General features: G+C 62.2%; 2 protein-coding genes across 6 annotated transcripts in view; one reads left to right on the forward strand and one right to left on the reverse strand.

The window, feature by feature from the left end:
• The window catches only part of ARHGEF1 (Rho guanine nucleotide exchange factor 1), a 19,706-nt gene extending 11,166 nt beyond the window's left edge, over positions 1-8,540 (forward strand). For 2 of the 5 annotated variants that reach the window (XM_011382801.2, XM_011382802.2), the window contains exons 13-31: positions 339-444; positions 1,009-1,020; positions 1,500-1,667; positions 1,964-2,109; positions 3,466-3,612; positions 3,946-4,028; positions 4,197-4,322; positions 4,419-4,533; positions 4,660-4,760; positions 5,043-5,120; positions 5,300-5,375; positions 5,590-5,757; positions 6,341-6,428; positions 6,566-6,649; positions 6,843-7,027; positions 7,114-7,200; positions 7,555-7,718; positions 7,797-7,895; positions 8,170-8,540. In XM_011382801.2, the coding sequence (XP_011381103.1) occupies positions 339-444; positions 1,009-1,020; positions 1,500-1,667; positions 1,964-2,109; positions 3,466-3,612; positions 3,946-4,028; positions 4,197-4,322; positions 4,419-4,533; positions 4,660-4,760; positions 5,043-5,120; positions 5,300-5,375; positions 5,590-5,757; positions 6,341-6,428; positions 6,566-6,649; positions 6,843-7,027; positions 7,114-7,200; positions 7,555-7,718; positions 7,797-7,880 (2,018 nt within the window). In that variant the 3' untranslated portion in view covers positions 7,881-7,895; positions 8,170-8,540. The remainder of the gene's footprint in view (positions 1-338; positions 445-1,008; positions 1,021-1,499; positions 1,668-1,963; positions 2,110-3,465; positions 3,613-3,945; positions 4,029-4,196; positions 4,323-4,418; positions 4,534-4,659; positions 4,761-5,042; positions 5,121-5,299; positions 5,376-5,589; positions 5,758-6,340; positions 6,429-6,565; positions 6,650-6,842; positions 7,028-7,113; positions 7,201-7,554; positions 7,719-7,796; positions 7,896-8,169) is intronic. The other 3 variants (XM_011382804.2, XM_011382803.2, XM_011382805.2) reach the window with 3 other exon arrangements.
• A 769-nt stretch (positions 8,541-9,309) lies between these two features.
• LOC105307359 (ETS domain-containing transcription factor ERF) lies at positions 9,310-11,264 on the reverse strand. Its single transcript, XM_023524728.1, has 3 exons — positions 10,895-11,264; positions 9,969-10,546; positions 9,310-9,758 (listed from the first exon to the last, which is right to left on the reverse strand). The coding sequence occupies exons 1-3, from the start codon at positions 11,224-11,226 to the stop codon at positions 9,310-9,312; spliced, it is 1,359 nt and encodes a 452-aa protein (XP_023380496.1). The 5' UTR covers positions 11,227-11,264.
• Positions 11,265-14,474: the final 3,210 nt, after the last annotated feature.

The following is a 14,474-nucleotide window of genomic DNA, read 5'->3' on the forward strand; positions in this document are numbered from 1 at the left end:
CCTGCGGCTCACTTGTATCTTGGCGGTTACTCCCCTCTCTGAGCCGCGTCCGTGAATTGGGTTTGCCCTCTTCCTGCAAGTCCTGGTCAAGGGTCGGGAGAACAGATGTCTGTGGGGGCGCTGAGCAGAGCGCCCAGTCTCCCCCCAGGGTATGCCCACCATGCTGTCCTCTGCGGTCTCTCCATCTGTCCGTCCCCCGTGGAAGTACAGAGCAGCTACTGGGTGGCTTTAGTCCCGCATCCCCCACTCCATGGCAGAGGAAACTGAGGCCCCCAGAGTGGGGGTCTCACTGCCACAGGGGCCCCCCCAGCTAGCCCTGTTTCCCCCGCCCCCCACAGGCGCTGATGCCCCACTGGAGCTAGGGGACCCACCCCCGCAGGGCCCGCCCAGCCAGGAGGCCCCAGCTCCCCTGGAGAGCACCGAGGAGGGCGCTGACACCGAGAGGTGCGCAGGTGGGGCGCAGGCTGTGCACAGGCGGGGGCACAGGCTGGGCGCAGGAGTCGAGGCAGGGAGGGTGCGTGTTGGGGGTGTTGCTGCCTTTTGCACCTGCTGTTCCTGAGCCACCTCCAGTCTGCCCTGCTCCTCCCTCGTCCCATCTTCTCTGTTTCCTTCTTCCTCTTCCTCTTTTCTCATTTCCTTTCATTACTTCTTCCTCTTCTTCCCTTTCATAATTTTTTCTCCTATTTCTCTCTTTCTCTCTCTCCTTTCCTCTGCCCTTCACTCCTCAGCTCCTCCCGGCCCTTTTCCCTCCACCCCTTCACCTCTTCATCCCCCCCTCTCCTCTTTTAAGCCTCAGCCAGTGCCTTGCTCCTGCCTCCCGGTGCCCCTTCCCTTAGCCCCCCACTCCTCTGTGCTCCATGCCTGGGGGCCCTGTCCCCCTCACAGTTGGGGGGCAGGCTGTCCCCTGCCTGTCCTTGTGCAGCTGCTTTGGGGGCCCTTTTATGGGTGGGGGAGGTGACTTGGGTTCCCTCTGGGTCCACCTCTGACCCTGTGCCCCTCTCTCCCCAGAAGGTGGAAAAGGTGGGTGCCTGGGCCCTGGGTGGGGGGGAGGGCTAGCCCCTCCCCCATTTCTCCCAGCTCCTACCCTCTCCCCATGGGCCACCCACTCTCCTTCATCCTGCAAGGGGTGGGTAGGGACATCACTCTTCCAGCCAAAGAGCTAAGTATTAAAATGCCCCTTCTCTTACCCCTAGCTCCTGGCTCTGCCCCCATCCCCTGCCTCAGGGAAGGGAGGGGTCAGTCCTGTGCTCCATGCTGGGTTCCCTTCCCCTCCTGACCACGCCCTACTGCCCCAGCACCCCTAGATCCCACGCTCCTTCTGACTCTCTCTTCTCTTCTGTTGCATGTTTGATCCTTGTCCTGGTCTCTCCCCATCTGTCCCTGTCCCTGTCTGTCCCTGTCCTGGTCTCTGTCTGCCCCTGTCCTGGTCTCTCCCGTCTCTCGCTGTCCTGGTCTTACCCCGTCTCTGTGCTTGTTCTGGCCTCTGCCTTGGGGTCCAGGCTATCAGGGCGTCTGGGGCGCTCGGAAAGCCTGCGGGTGAGTGACCGCCGCCGGCCTTCCCGGGGCAGCCTCGGGGCTAAGGGCCGGGGTGGGGGCCGCTCCCGGAGCGACGTGGACATGGACCCCAGCTCCGCCACGGCCGTGCTTGGCCCTGCCCGACGAGCCACGTACGTCAGTCCACTGCCCCACAACCACTGAGTCAGTCAGGAGGGTCGGGGGATGGAGGGGGGTTGTTGCCACAGTCACAAAGAACTGAGTATCAGACGCCGAGGTCACTGAGGGCCTTCAGTGGTCACAGGAAAAGTGTAGGATGCTTCTTTCAAAAACCATGGGAGCTGATCTACAGCATGGGCCACCCTAGGGGCACTGAATACTCAGGCCACAGAGGGAGGTGGGAACTAGGAGTTCAAGTGTCCTCCCAGGAGGCCCGAGCCGGGACCCTAACAAGGCCTCTGTCCCACAGCCCCGAGCCTGGAGATGAGGGGGAGCCGGGACGGTCGGGACTAGAGCTGGAACCGGAAGAGCCCCCGGGCTGGCGGGAGCTCGTCCCCCCAGGTACCCTGCACAGCCTGCCCAAGAGCCAGGTGAAGCGACAAGAGGTCATCAGCGGTGAGTGTCACCCCCTCCAGCCCACTGTGGCCAAGGACCCAGTCCCGCTGTAGCAAAGACAGACAGGTGCAGGGAGATGCCCGTCTCGGTGTTATTTACAACACGCAGAGTTCGAAGGCAGCCTGTCACGGCAGAGGGTCATTTATTACGTAAATTGTAGAACAGCCACTCTGGACCAGGCACGCTGCTGGCAAAGTGACATTTCCAAAGAATTTCTAGTCGTGCAGGACAGCGCTGATGTGAAGAGCCACAAACGGGACGTAAAGTCTTAACTCTAGCCTAAGCCTTTATCTCCCTGTTCGTGAAGCATCGGTAGTAATAGTTCTTGTCTCAAAAGACTGTCACAAAGACGAGATGATTCGTGTGAAGCGTTTAAGCACCGTGCTGGGCACAGAGAGCGTTCGAATACTCCTGCTGTGGTTACCATGACCTTGACCGTTTGTGGGGGAGATTTCTCCGGGGAAAGTTTGGAAAGTGCTTGCTTCTGGGCGGAGACATCATGGGAGCGTCATTTCCGTCTGGATTCTTTGCGATTTCAATTTGTGCGTGTGGAGGATTTGGCAAAAGTCGGTGCTTTTAGAAGCTCCTTTGGAAGTTTATTTAAAGAAAGTACTCATCTATAATTTTTAGGGCAATAGGTGAATGCTTTGGGGGTCACACATCCTTCTAAGGATATGATCAAAACATAAGCCATGCTCTCCAGTGGAACCTTCTGGAATGATGGAAATGTGTGATGCTTGCACTGTCCAACAGGGTAACCACCAGCCACATAATGGCTGTTAAGCACTTAAAATGGGATTAGTCCACTGAAATTTGTGTTTCATTCCATTTTAATTAAAATTTGAAGAGCTATGTGTGGCCAGCGGCTACCACACTGGACAGCATAGCAAGTTCTCTCACCAGAAAAATATGCGTAACACACAAAACTGTGCATTTGGTCTCCGGGGACTTACAGAGCCCCTGGATCCGAGGCCATCAGCCTGTGTGCAGAGGGAGTCATTGTCCCCAAAACCAGGGCTGACACACTTGCTGGACGGTTAGACACCAAACACAGCTGCAAGCTTGCTGGCAGTGGGGCGGCCGCCTTATCCCAGTACGCCTGGAACTTTGCCCATTTGGGCACTGAAAACCCCATGTCCTGGGAAGCCCAACGGTGCCGGGCAGACTGGAACCATTGGTCATTGTGGCTGGTGCCACTGCCAAAAAGGAGAGGCAGTGGGTCGAGGAATACTCCCTGGCTATCGGGCGGATGACTCCACCCAGAGAGAGCTGTCTCATCCTGTCCCCAGCCTGCCTCTGGGCTGCCCCATAGTTGGCACCCTCCCCGACCATGCCTCCTGCCTGGTGACCCCGCAGAGCTGCTGGTGACGGAGGCGGCCCACGTGCGCATGCTTCGGGTGCTGCATGACCTTTTCTACCAGCCCATGGCGGACGGGGGCTTCTTCTCCTTGGAAGAGCTTCAGAACATCTTCCCCAGCCTGGACGAGCTCATCGAGGTGCATTGTGAGTGCAGGGCCGCGGCCCCACTGCACGCCCCAGGGCCGGCTCCCTCCTCAGAGGCCTCAGCAATTAGACTTAGGTCCCAACACGTTCTCGTGCACCCATCACTGGCAGCCTCTGTTCCTGCACTGGGGACAACCCCGCCTCAGATCCCCAGAGCTCACACTCTAGGCCGGACAAGGCACGTCAGCGAGTGCATGCATGATAGGGGGACAGGCCCATCGGCCCCAAGGGTCAGAGAGACACACCTGCAGCCCCAGCCCCGCCAGCTCCCAGCCGGGCTGTGCATGCAGCCTGCGGGACCTGATCACACGCCTTCCTCACCACCCCCTACAGCCCTGTTCCTCGATCGCCTGATGAAACGGAGGCAGGACAGTGGCTACCTCATTAAGGAGATTGGAGATGTGCTGCTGGCCCGGGTGAGGGCGCCCAGCCCAGGCCCCCGTCCCCTCCTCCCAGCCAGGGACCTGGAAGCCGGGGTTCTGGGCCCCCAGCCCTGTCGTCCCGTCTCAGCTTCCACCCCCGGGTGGGGCTCTGCTTTTCCCACTCCCACCTGAGACCCCTCCCTGGCCTGAATCTCGCTGTAGTTTGATGGTGCCGAGGGCAAATGGTTCCAGAAAATCTCCTCCCGCTTCTGCAGCCACCAGTCGTTCGCTTTAGAGCAGCTCAAAGCCAAACAGCGCAAGGAGCCTCGTTTCTGCGCCTTTGTGCAGGTGAGGTGGGCTGGCGTCCGGGACCTGGGTCCCGGCGGGGAGGGGCTGGTGTCCCAGCCCTGAGAGGGGGCCACCTCAGCTCGGCTGTCCCCTCAGGAGGCCGAGAGCCGCCCTCGGTGCCGCCGCCTGCAGCTGAAGGATATGATCCCCACGGAGATGCAGCGGCTGACCAAGTACCCCCTGCTCCTGCAGAGCATCGGGCAGAACACAGGTGCACCCCGCCGGCCCTACCCCCGCTGGCCACCAGCCATGTGTCCGCCAGCCATGTGTCCCCCACCTTGGAGACTGGTGGCATCCAGGGTTGGGGTTCACCGGTCGATCTCTCCCTTGCCCACAGAAGAGCCCGCAGAACGGGAGAAAGTGGAGCTGGCAGCCGAGTGCTGCCGGGAAATCCTGCACCACGTCAACCAAGCGGTGCGGGACATGGAGGACCTGCTGGTGAGCCTGCGTGTGGTCCCGGCCCCGGGCAGCCAGCGGGTCACGTGTGTGCGGGAGTCAGCCTGACCCCCAGCTTGTCTGTCTCGTGTCACTTCTCTGGAGGTCAGGCCTGGCCCTTCGCTTGTCCCCCTCAGGGTCAGTGCCTTTCCGGGAATTAGCTAGGCCTCAGCTCCTCCCTCTCAGGGTCACCGGAGGTCAGGCCTGGCACTCTGGCCCTTGGGGTCTTTGTGGGTCGGCCCCAGCCCTTAACTTGTCCCTGTGACACTCTCTCCCTTGCTCCAGCGGCTCAAGGATTATCAGAGGCGCCTGGACTTGTCCTACCTGCGGCAGAGCAGTGACCCTATGCTGAGCGAGTTCAAGGTGACCGCCCCTCCCACTCTTCTGTCCCCTTCCCTTGGCCCTGCTGCCCATGATTCTCTCATAATGCACCCAGGGAGCCAGAGAGGCCCCTGAACTCTGAGCCCCAACTGCAGTAGGCACCCCACAGTCATCCCCGCCCTCCCCTGCCCTGTGCCAACCGTCATCCTTCCTGCCTCTAGAACCTGGACATCACCAAGAAGAAGCTGGTCCACGAGGGCCCACTGACGTGGCGGGTGACGAAGGACAAGGCTGTGGGTAAGCGCCGGGGCAGCGAGCAGGGCCACAGGCTCGGGTGGGCTCAGGTGGGGTGCTGAGCTGAGCTGGGGCTCGGGTGGGGTGCTGAGCTGGGCTGGGGCTCGGGTGGGGTGCTGAGCAGGGCGGGGTCTCGGGTGGGGTGCTGAGCAGGGCCATGGGCTCAGGCGGCTTGGGTGGCTTGGGCGGGTGCTGAGTGCAGCCCTGCCCCCTGCAGAGGTACACGTGCTCCTGCTGGATGACCTGCTGCTTCTGCTCCAGCGCCAGGATGAGCGGCTACTTCTCAAGTTGCACAGCCGGACGCTGACGCCCACGCCTGATGGCAAGACCATGCTGCGACCGGTGCTGCGGCTCACCTCCGCCATGACCCGCGAGGTGGCCACCGGTGAGGCCTGGCCGGCATGGCTCAGGGCATGGCTGCCCATGGAGTGGGGAGAGGACCCGAGAGCTGGGAACTCATTCTGGCGATGGGGAGGCTGCCACAGAGGCTGCAAAGCAGGAGGCTCAGCAGGCCTCAGGCAGGGCCACGGGAGGGGCCGCCAGCTGGACAGGGCTGGGCGGCCAGGCCTGGTTGTGGATTTTCTTAAGTGAGATGGGAAACTGCCCCAGATTTTTGCGCAGAGGAGCAGCCCGCTGTTTTGTAAAGATGCCCTGACTGCTGCTCGGGGACTGGGGGGGCACGGGCGGAAGCCGGGAGCCCAGTGATGAGGGTTTGCATACATGTTTCCAGGATGCTGCCCCAGAGCCTGGTGGTGGAGATGTGTTGCCCAGTTAGGTGTGGGGGTGTTAGAGGGAAGGCTGGATGAGGGAACCTGGGGGGTATCAGTGACACAAGAAGGAGGAAATTGAGTGTAGGAGCCTCCGGGGCTCCACCAGGGAGAGGGCCATCCCCAGCCTCTCATGGGTGTTCAGGGAGGACACTTGTCGGGGTTACCCTGGCTCAGCCCCACCACTCTCTCCCCTTACAGATCACAAAGCCTTCTATGTCATCTTTACCTGGGACCAGGAGGCTCAGATATACGAGCTGGTGGCACAGACCGTGTCGGAGCGGAAGAAGTAAGGGGATCCGGGTTCCACACACTGGTGGGGGAGGAGGCCCAGGCCTCCGAGTCCCTTGGGACAGGGCGAGGGTGGGAGACGCTGGCACAGGGTCTGGGGGCTCTGACCGCCCAGGGGCTGGCCTGTCTCCCCAGCTGGTGTGCCCTCATCACTGAGACAGCTGGATCCCTGAAAGTCCCTGCCCCCGCCTCCCGCCCCAAGTCTCGGCCCAACCAAAGGTGAGGGGACTGGAGGGCCAGGGGCGGGGCCAGCTTCCCGTGTCCCCAGAACCTGAGCTCTAGCCTCGTCTCCATCCGCGTGCGTGTGCATGCATGCATGCGTGAGTGTGTGCCACCCCATCACAGCCCATCTGTCTCCTGTCCGAGCTTCTCTGTCCTCCACTGGCCGAGCCTCTCTGTCTCCATCTCCCAGCCTCGACTCCTGTCCCTGTGTCCGGACCTCCCCACCTCCCCACCTCCAGTTCTCTGTCTCCCTGCCCCTGCCACCCCTTGGGGCCACGGGTATGGGGTCACCCAGCACTTCCCCCAGCACTCGAGAACCCCTGCTCAGCAGCTCCGAGAACAGCAACGGTGGCCGAGAGATGCCCCCAGCTGACGGTAAGCCTGGGGGGACATGGAGTGGGGACAGGGGTGTCCATGGGAAGCTGAGCAGGATCCGAGTACCCTCCCTGCTCCCCACCCAGGCCGGATCGAGAGAATCCTCAGCGCTCTCCTGCCCTTCTGCAGGCCCGGCCCTGAGGGCCAGCTCTCTGCCAAGGCCCTTCAGAAAGGTAGCCCCGCCCCACCCCCGCAGGGTGCCGCCAGCCCACACCCAGCAGCCAGAAAAAAGAGGGCACCAGCACCCCCCCCCCCCGCACGGCCCCTCCTTCTCCTGCAGCTTCCAACCCCTCTGACCTCCAGCCTCTCCCGGGACCCGTCTCCTTCCTTGGTGCCCCAGTCCTGCCCCAGCCTCACCTCCGTACCATCTGCTGGCCCAGCTAACCCCAAGTTCAGCCTCGCCTGGCACGCGCCTTCACCCCCACCCGCAGGCCCCCGGCCTCTCCTGCACGTTGCCCCACACCTGTCCTCCTCTGAACACCCCATCCCAGCCCTGCCTCTGACTCTGTCCCCTTGTCCCCGGCTAGTTCTGACCCTCAAGCAGCTCCTGTTCCCCTTGGAGGAAGACAGCGGGGCGGGGCCTCCCCTCCAAGGGGATGGGGTACCAGGGGGTGGCCCCTTGAACCCCACACAGACCCAGGAAATCCGAGAGGAGCTGCTCTGCCTGGAGGAGACCATTAAACAGCTGGAGGTGGTGGCCAGGGGCAGGGAGGGGTGGAGGAGGTGGACGGGTAGGGGGGACCCCTCTCATGGATGGCCCCCCAACCAGGAGATGGAGGAGGAGCTCTGTCGCCTGCGACTCGTCCTGTCTCAGCTTGGGGAGAACACTGTTCCCCAGCCTGGCTGTACCTGAGACTGCCCCAGGCAGGTGAGTGGAGGGCTCGGGGCTCCCCTCCCCACAGCCCCAGCCGTCTCTCCCCGGGTCTGCGTCTTTCTGAACCTCCCTGATCGACCTCCTGTCCCCATGTCTCCGTCTCTGTCGGTTTCTACGTCTCCATCTCTGTCGGTTTCTATTTCCCCGGCTATTCCGGGCTCTTTCTCCCCACCCTCCCTTTCTCTCCTCTTTCCCTGTTGCTCTCCCCCGCCCCCCCGTCATCTCCTCTCACCCCATCTCTCCGTGTCCCCCCTTCTACGTCCCCCAGGCCTTCTGCAAGATGGAGAGGACTTGAGGACCAGCCCCCCACCACTGCACAGCTGCTGCAGCATCTCCGACCCCGAGGGCCCCGGGACAAGGAACTGGGCTCTTGGGGCCACGTCTAGCGGGGGGTCCCAGCTTGGACCGCTGCCTCCCCGAAACCTCTCGTTGGTCCTTTTCTCCCTCCCGCCTTCTGCTTGGGGGACTCAGGGCTTCATTCCAGGGGACACCACAGTGATCCCTATTTCCCGGGCCATCTCAGTATTGCCTTGGAGGGGGAGGCCACCCCTCCACCCCCATCCCCACCCCAAGTGCCTTTGCTCTGTTTTTATACCCTGAATTGGAGGTCTATTTTTTAATATATATTATCTAAGGAGAGGTGTGCGTCGTGCGGGCCGGGCCGGGCCTGGCAGGGCATCTGGAGCGCTCCCTGCCGCGCCGCGTCCACCGCGTCCACCGCGTCCACCGCGTCCACTGCGTCCACCGCGTCCTCACACCGCCTCGCCTCTCTCCGGTTGTTCGTTCATTCTGTGTTTTAACACTTCTTCCCAGACACCCCCACACACCCCTTCCCAGCTCCCGCCCGGGGCGCCGTGGTCACCCACAACGCTGGGCACCCCACATCCACACTCCTTTCCATTGTTTTATTTGTGTAGTAAACTCTCTGGACGTGGCTGTTGGGGTTTATAGGGAGCTGGTGTGGAGTGGGGGCCCTCCTGGGTGGGGGCTGGGGGCGGGGTTATTGCTCTGAGCTCCCTGTCCCCAGGGGGCCTGTATGGGGAGGGTGTCGGCACAGGGGACACACGGCCACACAAACACAGATCACAGCACGGGGGCCAGGCGGGGTGGGGGAGGCTGGGCGCCGTATTGCACTTCGGGAGTGGGGCCAGGCAGGGACCCCCTCGCATGGAGCCTGGGGAGGAGGCTGGAGGCCATCACGTTCCCTCCCACCTCTGGAGGGGGAGATTAGACCCCCAATCTGGAGCTGGGGAAGAAGACCGGGCAGCCATGTGCCCAGCGCTGGGAGGGGCCGAGGGCTGGTTCGCGGCCTTCAGCAGGACAGCAAGGGCAGAGCAGACGAAGAGAGAGGCGGCATGGGCGGCCGCCCTGGTCCCTGCCCCTGCAGAATCCGTCACCCTACGCCGGCTCAGCTGCCGACCCCCCCTTTGCCCGCCTTGGACTTGGGGGGCACAGGGAGGCCCTCATCACCCTCGCTGTCAGAGCTGCAGCCGCTGACATCCGTGATCTCCAGCTCTGAGTCGCTGTCCTCCTTCCCGCCCAGCGCTGCCTCTGGACCCCCAGACCCCGGCAGTGCCAGCCGGGGGGCTGCGGCCAGGCCCGAGGGGCGCTCAGAGCCCAGGCCCTCTCCTGTGGCAGCCAGTAGGGGCACGGCTGTGGGGCCTCCCCCTGTCCCTGCTGAGGGCAGGTGGCCCAGGGAGCTGGCCAGAGGGTTGGGATAGAAGTGGGGGGTGTAGAGAGAAGGGGGCAGCTTGGGGAAGGGGCCGGCGAGGTAGGGGTTAAAGTTCCAGGGGTACTCTGGGAAGGCTCGGCTGTAAGGACCCAGCAGGCCAGGGGGCTTGGAATAGCCAGTGGCACCTGGAGGGCACAGGGGTGCATCAGGCTGGGCCACTGCTCACTGTCCAGGCTGCCAGCCTAGGCCTCGGTGAAGAGCGTGCCAGCCTGCGGCACTCCGCCCACACGATGCTCCCCACTGTCCCTCCCGCACAGTGTCTGCCCCCCCTCACGAGACCCCCCACCCCCCGCTCTCCCCTTTCCTCTAGAGCCCCCGAAAGCCCTCCTCCCTGCCCCCCCCTTGAACCCTCTGGCTCTTAAACTCAGACGCACACGGGTGCAGCCTCGCCCTGGGCCTCCTTCCTCCCTGCCTCCCACCTGCCCGCCCTCTTCCCTGAAGCATGTGCAGCAGCCCCCCACCTGGCACCCCGATACCCCCCGCCCTTACCTGAGCCCAGGAATGGGAAAGGGCTGTCCAGACGCAGTTTGTCTGTCTCAGGGGTGAACAGGGGTGCCCGGGCCCCCGGCTCTCCCAGGCGTGGGGCCGAGAACAGGGTTTGCAGGGTCTAGAGGGGAAGGTGTGGGAGGTGGCACCACTCAGACCGGCTGCCTCCTCCCCAGGGGCTCCATGGCCAGGAGGACGCCAAATGCCCTCGTTCTGGGGCCCCAGCCTTACCTCGGGGGTGAGGGGAGGAGCATCTGGCCCAGGACCCCCCCCAAAGGGACCAGGGGTCAGCAAGAGAGGGGAGCCTGTGGTGGCTGCCGCCACGTCCAACAGTGGGTAATTGACAAGCACGACTTTGCTGAAGTTGAACTTGTAGGTGAACCTCTTCCCTTTGGTCTTGTGGAGAATCCTCTTGTTGTAGTAGTAGCTGTGAGGAGAGGGAGAATTGCGGGGGGCGGGGGTGAAGGAAGAGCCGCGAGCCCATGCCCTGTGCCAGCCACAGAGCACAAAAATGGGGGAAACTGAGGCTCACAGAGGTCCCATGATCAAGGTACTAGGGCTAGGAAGGATGAGGCAAGGGCTAGTGTCCTGGCCTCTGTGGCTCCAAAGCCCAGAGCATGCGTCCCGCTCAGGGAAGCACTGATACCCGTGCACACGTGATCCGACAGGACCCTGCCCCAGGAGGTCAAGGAAAAGCCCCCCAGGGGATGGGGGCCCAGAGCAACCGCGAGGGTTGGAGAGGCAAGGTCGGTGTCCAGACCGCAGCCCCACTCACCGCAGGGCCCGGCTCAGCTTGTCGTAGTTCATGTGGGGCTTGCACTTGCGGACGCCCCAAAGCCGGGCCACCTCGTCGGGATCCTTGATGACGAATTCCCCGTAGTCCCCCTGCCAGGCGATGACACCCTGGTACTCCTCCTTCTGCAGCAGCTCCAGGATGAAGTGCCACAGCTGGATCTGCCTCGAGCCAGGGGACGACTCCGGCTTGTAGGCCCAATCCGGGAAGGCGAACCCTGCAGACAGAGGCAGGGGAGTGGCCCCTGCTTGGAACCCAGGAGGCGCCCGCCCCTCACCCTGCTCCTGGCCTCTGATGAGCAGCCGCCCAGGCATCTTTAGGGACCCGACGCGCACTCCCCATACCCCACCTGGTGTCTAGGTCCCAAACTGTCCAAACAGTGGGAGAGAACTCAGTGTCGGAGACCCAGGCTGGCGCTTCCAGCCTGATCTATCTTGGCACAGCTCTCCAGCGGAGGAGGCTGGGAGGGGCCAGCTTACAGAGGGGGGCACCCCCCCACACACCTTAGCCCTTTTCTCCATCGCTCCCCCACCCCGTCCCCGGCCTGCCCCGGGTTTCCCATCTGTCCTACACTCTGCACCCTCGACCTCTGCCGTCCCCTTTCCTGTGCCTTGCCACCTGCTACATCTCTCCCCAAAGCCCCCCACATCAGCTGACCCCACCTGGCACATCCAGGCCGGGCCTATGTGCACACGTCTCAGCGTCCGTCCATATATTTAGGCCTTTCACGTCCCTGTGTCCCCTCCCTGCATCCATGCTATGTCTCTGCAGATACCCCATACAGCACACATGTCACACAGACGTCCACTCGCTCTCAAAGGACACCCAGCTACACCCTGGGACACAGATGCACCAGACCGTCACACTCCTGCTGGGGTGCAACGCATGACACACGATGTGCCATGAAGGTGGACACGCCAGACACCCCCACATTGCACACTGCATCCCAACACACAATCTCACATCTCACCCCCTCGGAACCGTGACCCACTACAGCACAACCATGGCCGGGGCTGGCCGGAAACTCACAGGACCCCAAAGGCCCAAGTAAAACACACTGTGGGGGAGACGATGAGCTGGCATGGAGACACATGTCAGGCACACGCAGGGTGACACCATGACAGCCTCCCAAACCCCCCCACACAAGTACCCACTCTGTAACACGCATTCCACATTCCACACTCAGGTGGCGTCCTGCACCCCATTGTTCAAATATGCCCAGAAGTTGGGTGGAAATGAGACGTCCTTGCCCGCCCCGAAATCTCACCTCCCATCCAGAGGCCCCAGACCCCGCATCCCGCCTCGGTGCTCACTCCTGTGCTACGTCCTCTGTCCCCCTCCTCAAAGACCCCACACCTAGTCATGGACACAGAAGGCGGAACTGGCCCGTCAAGGGTTAAGAGCCATGTATCCCAGCTCTGTCTACTTGCTGTGTGACCCCCAGGCAGTTCCCTGCCCTCTCTGGCTAATTAGAATCTCAGGGTTGGGCAGCCAGGAAAGATGAGCCAGGTACCACCCAGGCTGCCTGGTTTACTAACACCTCCCTGCCTGGGGCTGGGGAAGGCCAGGCAGTTTCCTCCCTGAAGTAAGAATTTTCTCTCAACTCCATTTTGGATCTTTCTCACCTCAGATGACGGGGCTCAATCAACACCTGGGCCCGTCCCACACCCAGAACATATCCTAATGAGGAAGCGACTATCACAGACACACCCGCACGACCCCAAAGATGACAACATGCAACTGGCCACACACATGTAGACACTCAACCCACCTAGGCTACACCACTCATCTTTGCACGTCCTCAAATGTATTGTACCTGCTAAGACACACACACACACACACACACACACACACTAGAGAGGACCCACGACCTCAGCACTGTGACAACACACACCGTGACGGTCAGTCCCCAATACTCAGTCACACTCAGGGACACACGGAGGCAGGACATACACGCACACATGTGTGCATGCACACACACCCCGACACAGACGCAGCCCTGATCACAGCACCAAGATGTCTGTCTGGAAAGCCACACAGCATGCAACAGACCAGCAAGGCAAAGGCTCTTCACCCCATGAGGCAGGTACATGCTCAGCGAGCTGGCAGAGACCCACCCCGCCCATCCTAAAATGTAGACACACTCGCCATCCCAAAGAAACACGACATGCCCAGCCCAGAAACACTCAGGTAGCCTGAGATGGGCATGCACAAGCAGGCACACAAGCTCGCACAAAGACAGACACTGCGCACACTCCCTGAGTGACCCCTTCTTCCAGAAACACTCAAGTGTGACACAGGGGCACACGCCAAGACCCCAAATAACCAGGCACAGAGTCTCAGTCTCCACACACACACGCACACACGCACACACACACACACACACAGCCCATCTGTGGGGTGTGTGGCTTGGATTCAAACGCACATCCAAGCCAGTCTTACTGTCCACGTCCCCAGCTCTGTGCGTCCACTGCCGTGCGAGCCATCCTCTCTCCTAGGGCTCCGGCTGGCTGGGCCGTCTCTCCCCGTCTCCCTGCCCGGGCAGTCCCGTCTGTCCATGTGTCCACCAGCACCCGGCCTAGTGCCCCCTCAGGTCCCCGACCCCGCTCCAGCAGTGCCTGTCTGTCTCCAGTCTCCCTGCTGCTCTTTGCCTGCGGGTCCTGGGTCGAAGCAGGCTGGTGTGCATGGCAGAGACCCCAGGTCCTCAGGGCCCTGGGTCCTTGTGCCACTTGGACCTTGATGCTTCACCCACCCTCCAAAAGACCCTCACGTCCCAGCAGGCAGGTGGCAGGGACATCTGGCTGTGAAGTTTTAGCCAAGTTTTTCATTAAGGGGACTCTGACAGAGACCTGGGAGGTAGAGGGAGGAGAGTGAGAGATCAGAAAGGAGGGGCCCCCTGGGCAGGCCCGAGGCTGGGGGGAGGCGGGGTCTGGGCCAGTTACCGGGGGTCCAGAGAGCTGGCAGGGCAGGCGGGGCGAAGAGAAGGTCGGAGACACAGCTACAGTCCATGGTGAAGCTGGCCCTGCGGAGAGGCCGGGACAGACAGGAGGGAACAGGACGGGGCAGGCGGAGAGACAGATGGTTTTCAGCAGCAGTGGCGGGGTGCTGCCCTGGGGCACCCCCTCCGCCCAGACCCCACCAGACCTGACACCCACCACTTTCTCCCCCGACATTCCGCCCTGGCACCCCTCAGCCTGCTTGTCCCCATCTCTCCCCGTCCTTCTGCCCAGCTTGTCCCCTCTTCCCTGCCAGCCCTGGACGGCCGGCCTCCCCCTTACTCTGTGCCTTGATCACTAAACGCCAGGGCGCCCCCAGCTCCCTCCTCTCCCTGACACTCACTCGCTCCCTCACACTCGCTGGCTCGCGCCCGCCGCCCCGCACTGTCTCTGGCGCTGTCTCTCCATCCCGATCTCACGCCTGACCTCTTGTCTCTGCATCTCTGGTGTCTCTCTGTCTCTCTCTCTCTCTCTGTGTCTCTCTCTGTCTCTCTCTCTCTCTCTCTTTCTCTCTGTCTCTCTCTCTGTCTCTCTCTCTCTCTCTCTGTGTCTCTCTCTGTCTCTCT

The sequence above is a fragment of the Pteropus vampyrus genome, unplaced genomic scaffold, assembly GCF_000151845.1.
Source record: "Pteropus vampyrus isolate Shadow unplaced genomic scaffold, Pvam_2.0 Scaffold490, whole genome shotgun sequence".
NCBI lineage: Eukaryota > Metazoa > Chordata > Mammalia > Chiroptera > Pteropodidae > Pteropus > Pteropus vampyrus.